At 21.7% G+C, this 12,831-nt stretch overlaps 2 protein-coding genes across 2 annotated transcripts; both read left to right on the forward strand.

The window, feature by feature from the left end:
* Nucleotides 1-6,441: 6,441 nt before the first annotated feature.
* Nucleotides 6,442-7,161, forward strand: KVR01_010536 (uncharacterized protein; the record flags this gene model as incomplete). Its single annotated transcript, XM_044792239.1, has 1 exon — nt 6,442-7,161. One exon carries the CDS (start codon nt 6,442-6,444, stop codon nt 7,159-7,161), a length of 720 nt encoding a protein of 239 aa, XP_044640695.1.
* Nucleotides 7,162-10,754: 3,593 nt separating this feature from the next.
* On the forward strand, nt 10,755-11,729 carry KVR01_010183 (uncharacterized protein; the record flags this gene model as incomplete). The annotated part of the gene is made up of 1 exon (XM_044792677.1): nt 10,755-11,729. One exon carries the CDS (start codon nt 10,755-10,757, stop codon nt 11,727-11,729), a length of 975 nt encoding a protein of 324 aa, XP_044640342.1.
* Nucleotides 11,730-12,831: the final 1,102 nt, after the last annotated feature.

Raw genomic sequence — 12,831 nt, forward strand, 5'->3', positions numbered from 1 at the left:
CAACTTATAAAGTACCTAAGTGACTTCCTATTTAGCCTTGTTATTATAAATAAGTATTATACTATCTATAACCTATATACTAGATTTTCGCGCTTATTATTTATAGTAGATAAAGTAAGGGGAAGTAGTAAATTAAAGTATAGTTAGTTAGTTACTAAGTTTAGCTATATATATACTAGGGTGAAGGTGCTAGCCTTAGGTTTGAACTTACTAACTAATCTAATAAGTAAGTGTGGTAGGTATGAAGGGGTGTAAGCTAACTGTAGAGAGGTAGCTAACTAGTTAGTAGTTAATATTAGTTAGTAGGTGTATAGGTTATATTTTTAAGCTTATTTTAAACTTTATTCTTATAATTATTTAATAGTTAACTTTCTTTTTAAATAATTAATTAATTATATTTTACTTTATATATTATTTTTTTTATAAATAATAAGTATAATTTAAAATTTATTAATTTAAATATTTTTATTATAAATATTTTAATAATATTAATTTTAATAATAATTAATTAAAGTTTATTAATTTATAAATATTATAATTAATTAATTTATTATAATTATATTTATAATTAAATTATTTTATAATTATTTATTAATTTATTAAAACTATACTTTTATAATTACTTTAATTAAATAAAATAGAATATTTTAATTAATTTAATCTCTTTTCTTTCTTTCTTTATAATTCTTTTTAATCTTTCTTTTTTATAATAATAGTAATATATAAAGCTTACTTAATAACTTTTATTATTTATAACTAATAGTTTATTTATTTAAATAACTCTTATAATATTATTAAAAGTTTTATTAAATATAGCTTTTATTTATATAAAGATCTTAAATATTAAAATAACTCTCTTAAAGTTATATATATTAAATACTCTTATTATTATTTAAATAATAATAAAAGTATTATATTCTTAATTATAAAATAAATTACTTTTTTATTAAATTATTTTTAAAAGATTTCTTTATAAAAAAGTAATATTATAAAACTATCTTTATAAGTAGGATTATATAATTATTAAATAGAAAAGGTAATTTAAAGCTAAGCTTTTATTAGTTAAATAATTATTTATTTAAATTACTTTAATTAATAACTTTTAATAGTAAAATTAAACCTTTTAATAGTAAGTTAATACTTTTAAGTAATATAATTAAATACTTAAATAAATAATTATATCTTTAAAAGTAATTATAATATCTTTTAAAAGTAAGTTAAAGTATACTTTTATTAAAACTATATTTTATATTACTTTTAATTCTTTATAATTAAGCTTTTAATAATTATAAAGCCTTTATTAAATAACTTTTAAGCTTATAGAAAGTATAGTAAGACTTATTTATTAAAGTTTATTCTATTTAATTATATATATTTAAATATATATAGTTATTAATAAATATTAATACCTCTATTATCCCCTTCCTTTTCACTTCTTAAATATTAATAATAAAAATATTTTCTTTATATATTTATTAGTATTTTTAAATTTATTAAATCCTTTAAGTTTATTATTAATTATATAATTTATATAATAAATAACTTTAAACTTTATACTAATTAAATAATAAATATATTAGTTATATAACTTTATAATAAACTTTTAAAATATATTATTTATATATTTAAAATATTATATAAAATTAAAATATATAAGTAATTAAAGTATTTAAAGTAATTAATTAGATTATTAAAGTAATTATTAGAGTAATTATTAAAGTAATTATTAGAGTGATTATTAGAGTAATTATTAGAGTGATTATTAAAGTAATTATTAAAGTAATTATTAAAGTAATTATTAAAGTAATTATTAGAGTAATTATTAGATTAATTAATTAAGCAACTATTTAAGTTAAAGTAATAGTTTTTATAGCTTTAATTATTTAGAGGGTAATGGATTATATATATTAATAAATAGCTAATAATTATTTATTAGCTAGTAGAAGTTATATAAAAGTAATAATAAGTTAAGGTTTAATTTTACATATTAAAGGAATTTAAATTTAAGTAAATTAAGTAATTTATAAAATATTAAATTAAAATATTTTTATTAATAAATAAAGTTTTTTAGTTAATTAAAAGTAATAAAAACGTTATACTTTCTTCTTACTACCCGGTACTTATAGTAAGTATAAAGGGGTGTAAGCTAACTATAAGGAGGTAGCTAACTAGTTAGTAACTAATGCTAGCTAGTAGGTATATAGGCTATATTTTTAAGCTTATTTTAAACTTTACCTCTATAACTACTTTGTAGTTAGCTTTCTTTTTAAATAAATAACTCACTATACTTTAATTTACGTATTCCTCTCCTTTCTCTACTATACTAAGCTAGAAATCTAATTACACTCCTTTATACTTACTATAAAAACTAAATAGTAAGAAGAAAGTATAATATCTTTATTATTTCTAACTTATTAAGAAGCTTTATTTATTAATAAAGTTATTTCTTATTAATTTTTTAAAATTATTTTAAATTATTATTAAAATTATAATTTTAATTTAATTAATTTAAATATTTTAAAATATTTAAAATTAATATTTATAAATTATTTAATTTACTTAAATTTTAATTATTTTAATAAATAAAATTAAGTTTTAATTTATTAATTATTAATTTTTATTATATAAGTTTTATTAGTTAATAAATAATTATTAACTACTTATTAATATATATAGTTTAAAACTTTTAAATAATTAAAGTTATAAAAGTTATTAATTTTATTAATTAATTAATTAATTAGTTTAATTAATTTAATTATTTTAATAAATTTATTAATAATTTAATTAATTATTATAAATATTTTAATTATTAATATATTTTAACTTTATATAGTTTTCTTTAAATATATAAACTATTTATATATTTTTAATTTTATTATTAAATTAAAATAAATAGTTAAAGTTTTTAAAATAAAATATAATATATTTTTAAGATTAATTTAATTAAATTTATTATATAAAACTTTTATAATAACTTTATAATTATTTATAATATTATTAATTATTAAAAATACTTTTATATTAATATATTAAGTTAATATTAAATTATATTAATTTAATTTAATATTATTAATTTTAATATAAATTAATTTATTAAAAATTAAAGTTATTATAAATTATAAATTATTAAATTTTAATATTATTAAATATTATATATAAGGTTATTATATAATTTAAACTTTTTTAAATATAAGTTACTTAAAATAAATAAAAATAAAGTTATTATTCCTTTAAAGGTTTTAATTCTACTTAAATAAATATTTATTTATTAACTTTATAAATAAAATTACTTAAAAATAGTTATTTAACTTATTATATAATCTATTAAATTAAAAATAACCTTTAAATAAAGTAACTATACTTTATTATTACTCTAAATTTATAGTTTTAATAGTTTTATAAAAAAGAAATAATTATTAATAATTAAATTTATAATTATATAAAATAAACCTTTATTTTAAAAAAGTTATAAATATTTAAAATAATTAATATATTTTAAAATAATAAAAAATAAAAGTTTAATTTAAAGTATATTAAAATTTATAAAACTTTTAAATTTAAATATAAAAATATAAAACTTTAACTTTTTAAAAATAAAAAATTAAAAAAGTTAAAAGGTTTAAATTAAATTAAAAACTAAATAAAACTATACTAATATTATATAATTAAATAAAATACTAATTATAAAATTATAATTATAAATCTTTTAACTTTATATTAAAAGAAATTTTTAAATATATAAATAATAAATTTTAAAAGTTTATTTTAAAATTATATAATTAATATATTTCTTATTTATTTAATATAAAGCTTAAAGTTATTTATTATATAAGTTATTAAATTAATAAAATTAAAGAATATAATAAGTTTAAAAATATTAATAAATATAAAAAAGAATATTTTTATTAATAGTATTTAAAAAATAGTATTAATATTAATAATTATTAATAATTATATATATTTAAATATATAAAATTAAATAAAGTATATTATAATAAATACTTTATAATTATTATTAAATTAATTATAAAGAATTAAAAATAATATATAAAACAGTTTTAATTAAAATATACTTTTTAACTTATTTTTAAAAACTTAATTATATTATTTAATATTATTAACTTATTATTAAAAGTTTAATTTTACTATTAAAACTTATTAATTAAAATAGTTTAAATAGTAAGTAATTACTTTATTTAAAATTACTTTCTTTATTTAATACTTATATAATTTTATTTATAAAAATAATTTTAAAATATTACTTTCTTTATAAAAATATTATTTTAAATAATAATTTAATAAAAAAGTAATTTATTTTATAAAAAAATAATATTTTTATTATTATTTAAATAATAATAAAAGTATTTAATATATAAAGTTTTAAATAGAATATTTTATAATATTTAAAAGTTTATTTAAAAGTTAAATTTAATAAAACTTTTATAATATTATAATAGTTATTTAAATAAATAAACTTTTAATTATAAGTAATAAAAGTTATTAAATAAACTTTATATATTATTATTATTAAAAAACTATATTTTATTTTTAAAAATAAGTTAATTAAAATATTCTTTTAATTTAATCTATATAATTATAAAGATAATTATAAAGATAATTATAAAGATAATTATAAATATAATTATAAATATAATTATAAATAAATTAATTAATTATAAAGTTTATAAATTTTTAAATTTTAATTTATTATTATTAAAATAATATAATTAAAATATATATAATAAAAATATTTTAATTAATAAATTCCTTAAATTATAATTATTAATTATAAGAAATAAAGTAGAGTAAATTAGTAAATTAAAGTATAATTAATTAATTATTAAGTTTTAATTATAAATAAATTAAAGTAAAAATATTAAATTTAAGTTTAAATTAAAAATATAATTATATTTTATTATACTTATTATAATTATATTTATTTATATAATAATATTATTTTTAATATAAAACTTAAAAACTAATAATTATAATTTTTAATTAATCTTTATTTTAATATTTTATTTTAATATTTTATTTTATTATATTTAATTTACTTTAATTTAAGTTTTTAAATCTATTTAATATTTTATTAAAATAAATTAAATTTAAAAGTTTTAAAACTTTAATTTCTTTTAAATTAAATTTAAAATTCTTTAATATTTCTAAAGATATATTAATTATTTTAAATAATAATAACTTTATTTTTAAAAAGTTTATTTTATATAAATATAAACTTAATTATTAATAGTTATTTTTATTTATTTATAATAAAATTATTAGAATTATAAAATTAAATAATAAAGTATAATTACTTTATTTAAATAAAATTAAAATTTATAAAAAAGAATAACTTTATTTTTATTTATTTTAAATACTTTATTTAAGTTATATAGTAAATTTAATACTTTTATATAATACTTATTAATATTAAACTAACTTATAATTTATAATAGTTTTATTTTTAATAAATTAATAATATTATATTTAATTAATTAAATATAACTTAATATATTAATATAAAAGTAGTTTTTAATAATAAATAATATTATAAATAATTATAATCTTATTATAAAATATAATATTTAAATTAATATAAAATTATTTATTTAATAAGTTTATTTTATAAAATATTATTCTATTTAGGTAGAGAAACTTATCTTAGAGGAGGGTGTACTAGAGGAGGGTATATTAGAGAAGGGTGTACTAGAGGAGGGTGTCCTATAGGAGGTTATCCTATAGGAGGTTGTCCTAGAAGGTTGTCTTATAGGAGGTTGTCCTAGGAGGGTGTTCTAGAGGAGGGTGTTTTAGAGGAGGGTGTCTTATAGGAGGGTATCCTAGAGGATGTTATCTTATAGGAGGGTATCCTATAAGAGGGTATCCTATAGGAGGTTATCCTATAGGAGGTTATTCTAAAAGGTTGTCCTATAGGAGGTTATCCTAGGAGGGTGTCCTAGAGGAGGGTGTCCTAGAGGATGTTGTCTTATAGGAGGTTGTTCTATAAGAGGGTGTCCTAGAGGAGGTTATCTAATAGAGGATTATCTTATAGGAGTTTATTCCTTAGGGCTTAGGTATACCCTCCGTTTTTATGAGTATGAATATCCGTTCTCATATATATAGGGATTAAAAATGAAACTATACCTAGTAAAATCACTGACTGTCGAGGCCTCTGCAGCCTTTTTTTCGGAGAACATGGGAAAGCCAACCGAATTTCGACACAGTGAACATCCTCTGGAGCTTGACGACGATGGTCTCTTTGTGATGCTACTCCCTAACATACCACAGGCGCGGAAGGCGGAGTTAACGCACGACGCCCTCGAACGTGGCTAGGAATGGTGGTATGTTGGTCCCGCTGCACAGGCCCTCAACACCAAGGCGGACGACAGAGACTATGGCAGGCAGACCGTGAAGAGTATGCTGAGTTGCATTGCAATGCGACGCGGCATGGACACTATTACCCAATTGCCCGATCATGCTGATGGGACAGCATGGTATGTATGCCCCCGCGACGGCATCCCTCCTCACAACGTCGAGACGCATGAGCTGTCTTATGTCGCCATGAAACCGGAAGTGGATCGAATCATGAACGAACATTTCAGTGACCTTGAAACCGGTTCTTCAGAAGCGGGCCCCAGAAATGTTGTCGTCGATGTCCCCTACAATGGATCGATCAACGCAATAGAAGCCCCCAACGCCTCATCGGAAGACCCTAATGCCGCACTGAACGGTGGTCTGCTTCGCGTCCTCACCATAGGCTCCATGTGCATGATGAGCTTCAAGGCCTTGCTACATGAAGACCTAGTCAGCCAAAGGCCCGCCGATGTTGCCATGGCAGACTTGATCAAGGATGGCTTGGTACCTGGTGCCAAGGTTCGCAAGGCCACCCTAGACGCTTCTCACAGCCAGTCCGGTGTTCTCTCCCTTGGGTCGGCGCATACAGAGGCCATTCTACATGGTACCGGCGATGCTGGCCTTACATACCTTCAGGCGGTTGTCAACAGTGACGATCCATATGACTTCATCCCAATCGACCGCAAAACCGTGCTCAGTCGTATCCTTGCAAGATCTCCCGTCAACACTCACGTTTTGGACCTGTGTATGAGGAACGCTAAGGATAAAAAGCGGATGCTTGTCATGGTCACCACGCCTTGGGAGCAACTGTGAGTCTGTCATGCCTTTTGTTGGCATCACTTGGTGCCAACTTCGTATTCAATAGCTTATCTAGAGAACGGATATTCACAGGGTAATAAATAGATAGTTTAAGACTGAATTCAGCTAGTATAAAGTAATAAGTACTACTAGCTAATTAAAGAGCTCTATTTAACTTTACTACCTACCTATACTACTCTAATTAAATACTTTTTATACTCTTAATTATAAATATAGAATTCCTTCTTTATTTATAAGAACGGAAATTCGCGTACTTAAAATTAGAAGGTGCGTACCTAAATATAACTAAGTAGTACTTATATATATATATATAAATTTATTTTAATTAAAGTTTATTATAGTAATTAATAAGGTTTTAATATATAATTAGTATTTAGTAATATTTTTTATTAACTAATTAAAGTAAAGTTAAAAATTATATAAATTATATATATAAAGGTCTTAATTAATAGTATTTTAAGTGTAATTTATATTTAATTATATATATATATAGATTTCTAGTTATATACTCTTATTTTTATTACTAGTAATATTATTTATAGTTAGATCTATTTATAATAACTAGTTAATAGTCCTTTATACCTCTATACACTACTTTTTAACTACTAGTAGGGTGAAGAGATTTTATTATATAGTATAATAGGGGGTATGTAAAAAAATACTGCTTGGCTGGTGTGATGAGTAGAATAAAGTCCTTTGATTGGTTGGGGTGCTATTTAGTTATATTTAGGTACGCGCCTTCTAATTTTAGGTATATAAATTTCCGTTCTTTTATTTATTTAATAATACTTTTTTATTAACTATTTAAAACTTATAATATAAACTTTATTTTTTTTAATTAATTATTTAAATATTATTAATATATTTTTATAATTAAAATTTAATTTTCTAATATTATAATAATATTATTAATCTTTAATTATACTTATTTTTATATATAATAATAAGTAAATTATTATAATTAAAATATTTATATTATTATTATAAATAATTAATTTTTAATATTTTATTAATCTTTTAATTATTTAAAACTTTTATAATAAATATAATATTTATAAGAATTTTAAAGTTAAATTAAATAAATTTATAAAATAAATTAATTATATAATAATTAAAAGAATTTTAAAATAAATTATATTTATTTATAATATTATTATAAAATTAAATACTTAACTATTATAATAAAATATTTTTATAATTAAAGTTAATTACTTTTAATTAATTTTACTTATTATATAAAATAATTTATTAATAAATAAATTCTTTAAATTAACTATTTAAATTATTAATTTTTAATTTTAAAAGTTAATAAAATTTAATATAATTAAATTAAGTTAATAGATTTATAATATAGCTTTTCTTTTATATTATTTAAAACTTTTAATAATTAAATTAAAAACTTAAATAAATATTTTAAAAGTATTTAAATATTAACTTAAAGTTATATATTTTAAAAATAAATTAATAAAGTAATATTAAAAAGTAAGGAATTTATATATTAATATAAGTTATATTTAATTTATTTTAAAAAAGAAATATTAATATTATTTTATAATTAATATTAATAATAATATAATATATATTTTTAATATATAATTAAATAAATTATATAAATCTAAAAGAATAACTTTATATAATAAATAATAAAAATTATTATATTTTAAAATACTTTTATAATTTATATAAAAGTAATTTACTTTTATTTTAAAATTTATTAATAATAAAAGAAAGTAAAGTTTTAATAGTTTTAAAATAAATTTATAATCTTTTAATTATTATTAAACTAATAATTTAATAATCTTTATAACTAATTATAATATTATTTTAATGAGTATTTTTAAATATAAACTCTTTAAAATATATTATTAATTACATATTTAAAAAAGTAAAAAGTTATTAATAATAAAAGAAAGAAATAATAGAGGAAGTTAATAAAAAAGATTTAATTTAAATCTTTTTAATATATTAAAAAGAAATAAAGTTATAATATTTATTAAAGCTTTTAAATTAAAGAATATTCTTTATATTTATTAAACTTTATTTAACTTTTTAAGTTTATTAAATACTTAATTAATTATAAAATTTATAATATAATTTAATAATATTTTTAAAAGAACTTTTAAATTAAATAGTAATTATTAACTATTTTTAAACTTAATATATTAATAAAAGAAAAACTTATTATTAAATAAATTATTTATAAAACTTATTAGATTTTTAATTTTAATTTATATATAACTTTTTTATAAAAGTTATATATTAAAAGTTAAAGGTTTTTAATTTATATAATAAATAATATTCTTTATTTAATTAAAGTTATTAATAAAATAATTAAGAATACTTTTATATTTTATATTTTAAAAATATATTAAAAATAATTATTTTAAAAAGTTTAATAAATAAAATTAACTTAATAAGTTTTTATTTTAAGTTTAATAAATAATATTTAAACTTTTATTATAATAAAAGTTATATAATATATATATTTAAAGAGTAAGTTTTATAAAATAATTATTTATTTTTAAGTTATATTTATTCTATTTATATTTAATATAATTTATTTTATATAAATTAAATTATTAATTATAAAAGAATTAGTTATTTCTTTTAAAAAAGAATATATATAAGTTTTATTAATTAAATTATAACTTTTAATAAGAAATCTTTTTTATAATTTATTTATTAATAAAAGTTATTATAATAAAAGATAGCTTTATAAAATAATTATATTTATTATAAGTAAAGATAGAATTTATATAAGTTATAAAAGGTTTATTATAAATAAAAATAATTTTAATAATTATTAGTTTAAATAATAAAGTAAATAATAAAATAAAAATAATTATAATTTTTATATAATATATTAACTTAATATTTAAATAAAATAATAAGACTTTTTAATTTTTAAATTAAATAGAATTTTATAACTTAAAGAATTAATAAGAAATTATTTAATAGAATAAATAATTAATAATAATATTTATATAATTATTAATTTATTAACTATTAAAGAAATATTTTATAAAAATAGTTTTATTAGTTTTATTAATAATAATAATATTAATATTTAAGTTAATAATTAAAAGTTTTATATAAAGGTTTATAAAATTATTAACTAACTATTATAAATTAATTTAATTATAAAGGATTTTATTAATAATAAAAAATTTAAAAGGAGATTATAATATTTAAAGGCTTATTAAAATATTTTAAATAATGAAGAAAAAAGTAGATAATTAAATAAACTATTAAAATAAAAAATATAATAAGGTAAAAAAGAAATTAAAAAAATAAAGAAATATATAATTAATAATTATATATTTCTTTTATATATAGTATTATTATAATATATAGTTTTATAGTTTCGCTTCTATTTCGTATACATCCGACGACATATATAGTGCCTTTATACGGTGATTATTATAGTATAAATTAAAGTTAGAGTATTAGGGGTATATATTACTCTATACTATCTGTTTCTTACCCTGTGAATATCTGTTCTCCTTATCTAACTGTGTGTATTATATAGGCTGCTAATTACCACCCTCTAAAAGGCCTCGATCAACACCGTGTCTGTCCGGGCTGGGATGACCAATTCAGAGAAAGCCTCTGCCTTTGCCTCCTTCAATGATGACAAGTCAAATGTCAAGGTACTGCTTCTTAACACCATGGTTGGTGCAGCTGGCCTCAACCTTCATGGTTGCTGCCATTTCGGCATTCAAGTTCAGATGCCTTGGAGTTATGGCAGCTCTGGCCAGTATCTTGGTCGCCTAGTCCGCCTGAAGCAGTCACAGGAGGTCACCTGGGTGATGCTTCGCGTCAACGACACCGTCTACGATTTTGTCGAGCACAAGGCGTGTCAGAAGGAGGCACAGGCGTTTTCTGCCTACCTCACAATCCCAAAGGCGCTCGACAAGCCTATCTTCCGGAAGCTACTCAGCTATGAGGTCCTTCGAGCTGTTTGGAGCCAACCTTTCAATCGGATTGCCTGGGAGGTCATAGGCATCACCGAGATACAGGATTTCAACTCGAAGTTCATGCGCGCATGTGGATACTTCTACCACCACCTGGCCCTGCTGTTACTCCGCGAGGTGGGCTCTGCCGACGAGGATGCGGATGATTCCGATGAGGATGCAGATGATGGCGACGATGACAAGACCGGTACCAGAAAGGATTTGAATGACAAGCTGGAGAAGCTGGAGAAGGTCTTTGCTGCGCTCCCTACCTTCTGGTGCAGGAAGCTCTGTCGGCAGCCCGAAAACCCCGAGGCCAGTGAGCTTCCCGATGCTCTATCCTGGGACATGGTGGACAGGCTGTTGCTGGACTGCGAGGAACAGCCGGACGTACTGAGCGCGCTGAATGCTGCGGCGCCAACTACCGAATTCGGTAGCTTGCAGAATCGGAAGACATACATGTCCAACGTCATGGAGCATGATAATGAGAGCCTCGGGAGCTCGGCTGGAAAGAAGCGCAAGAGGAACACATCGGACAATACACCCTCCAAGCGCCGCACTCCTCGCTCTGACCCCGTCGCGGTCGACTCTGAGGATGATGATGATTGATTGGCACCATTTCGTGCCACATGTACATTAGACAGGTTTTGGGCAGCCATGCACCATTTGGTGCCAAGTAGGCTGGGATGGATACTCGGATAGATCTCCTCTAGTGAGTTTAGCCGGCTCGTTGATTACAAGAAAACCCAAATACACGCGCTATCTTAGGAGTATTATTCAAAGTGACAAATGCCCCTGTTCTATTTGGCTGCAACACTACAGTGCCCAACATCTACCGCCTACCTGGTCTCGCTTCTATTCGTTCGAGTACATACATGGCGCCTTCATACGGAGATAAACGGTCCAGACTCGGCACTTAAAAAGCATATGGTGTTATTACATAGTTCAAAATATGATATCTTGATATTAGAGTAGTTGATTTCTAGGATGCTGGCTTTCATGGTTCGGTGGCGATGTGATTGCCCCCGATTCCACACGTATGTATTCAATGTTTCGAGCCCCAGGCAGGATAAGCGACACCAAAGTCATACATGAGCATATGACAGTGAAGAATGCTGAGAAGAATGCAACGAGTCCTGGCGAAGCTCCGACCACAGCGTGCCGGTGGACAAGGACGTTTACAGTGATGAGCTCAAGTGTGACCGTTGGATTTGTTATTTGTTTTTCCTTTGGCTGCAAGAACCTAGGGACTTTGCGTAACTAATGCAGCGTTCGCGTAGACCGTGGTGAAGTAGTCGGTGTCGCATGTTGACGCCATTGCCTGGCCCGAGTTGGAGGGTGACGTGTACCTTGTTTAAATGATCCGACGAAACTTTAACCAAAGCCCGACCCTGGAAATCTCTGGGTTCCCTGCCTGAAGTAGTATGGCTAACGGCAACGCTGACGACGCCGTCTTAGCCCTGTTCGCGTCTGAATCAGACCATCATTATTGATCCTGGTTCGCTACCCCTTTCCTTTCTTTCCATTTTGCTCTCAATCCGGGTTTTAGGAATTAGGTTTTTCTCCTCGCACAATTAAACTTCGCGATCGGCGCCATCATCGCGGGAATCTCAACTACCCTTTCATCGGGTCCTGCCAAGAGATATCCGCCCAGAGAACAAGCCCTCACCTGTTCGAAACCTTGGCAGTTTGACGATCTGGGGAAGCACTC

This window comes from Diaporthe batatas (assembly GCF_019321695.1).
Source record: "Diaporthe batatas strain CRI 302-4 chromosome Unknown Contig00013, whole genome shotgun sequence".
In the NCBI taxonomy this organism is placed as follows: Eukaryota; Fungi; Ascomycota; class Sordariomycetes; order Diaporthales; family Diaporthaceae; genus Diaporthe; species Diaporthe batatas.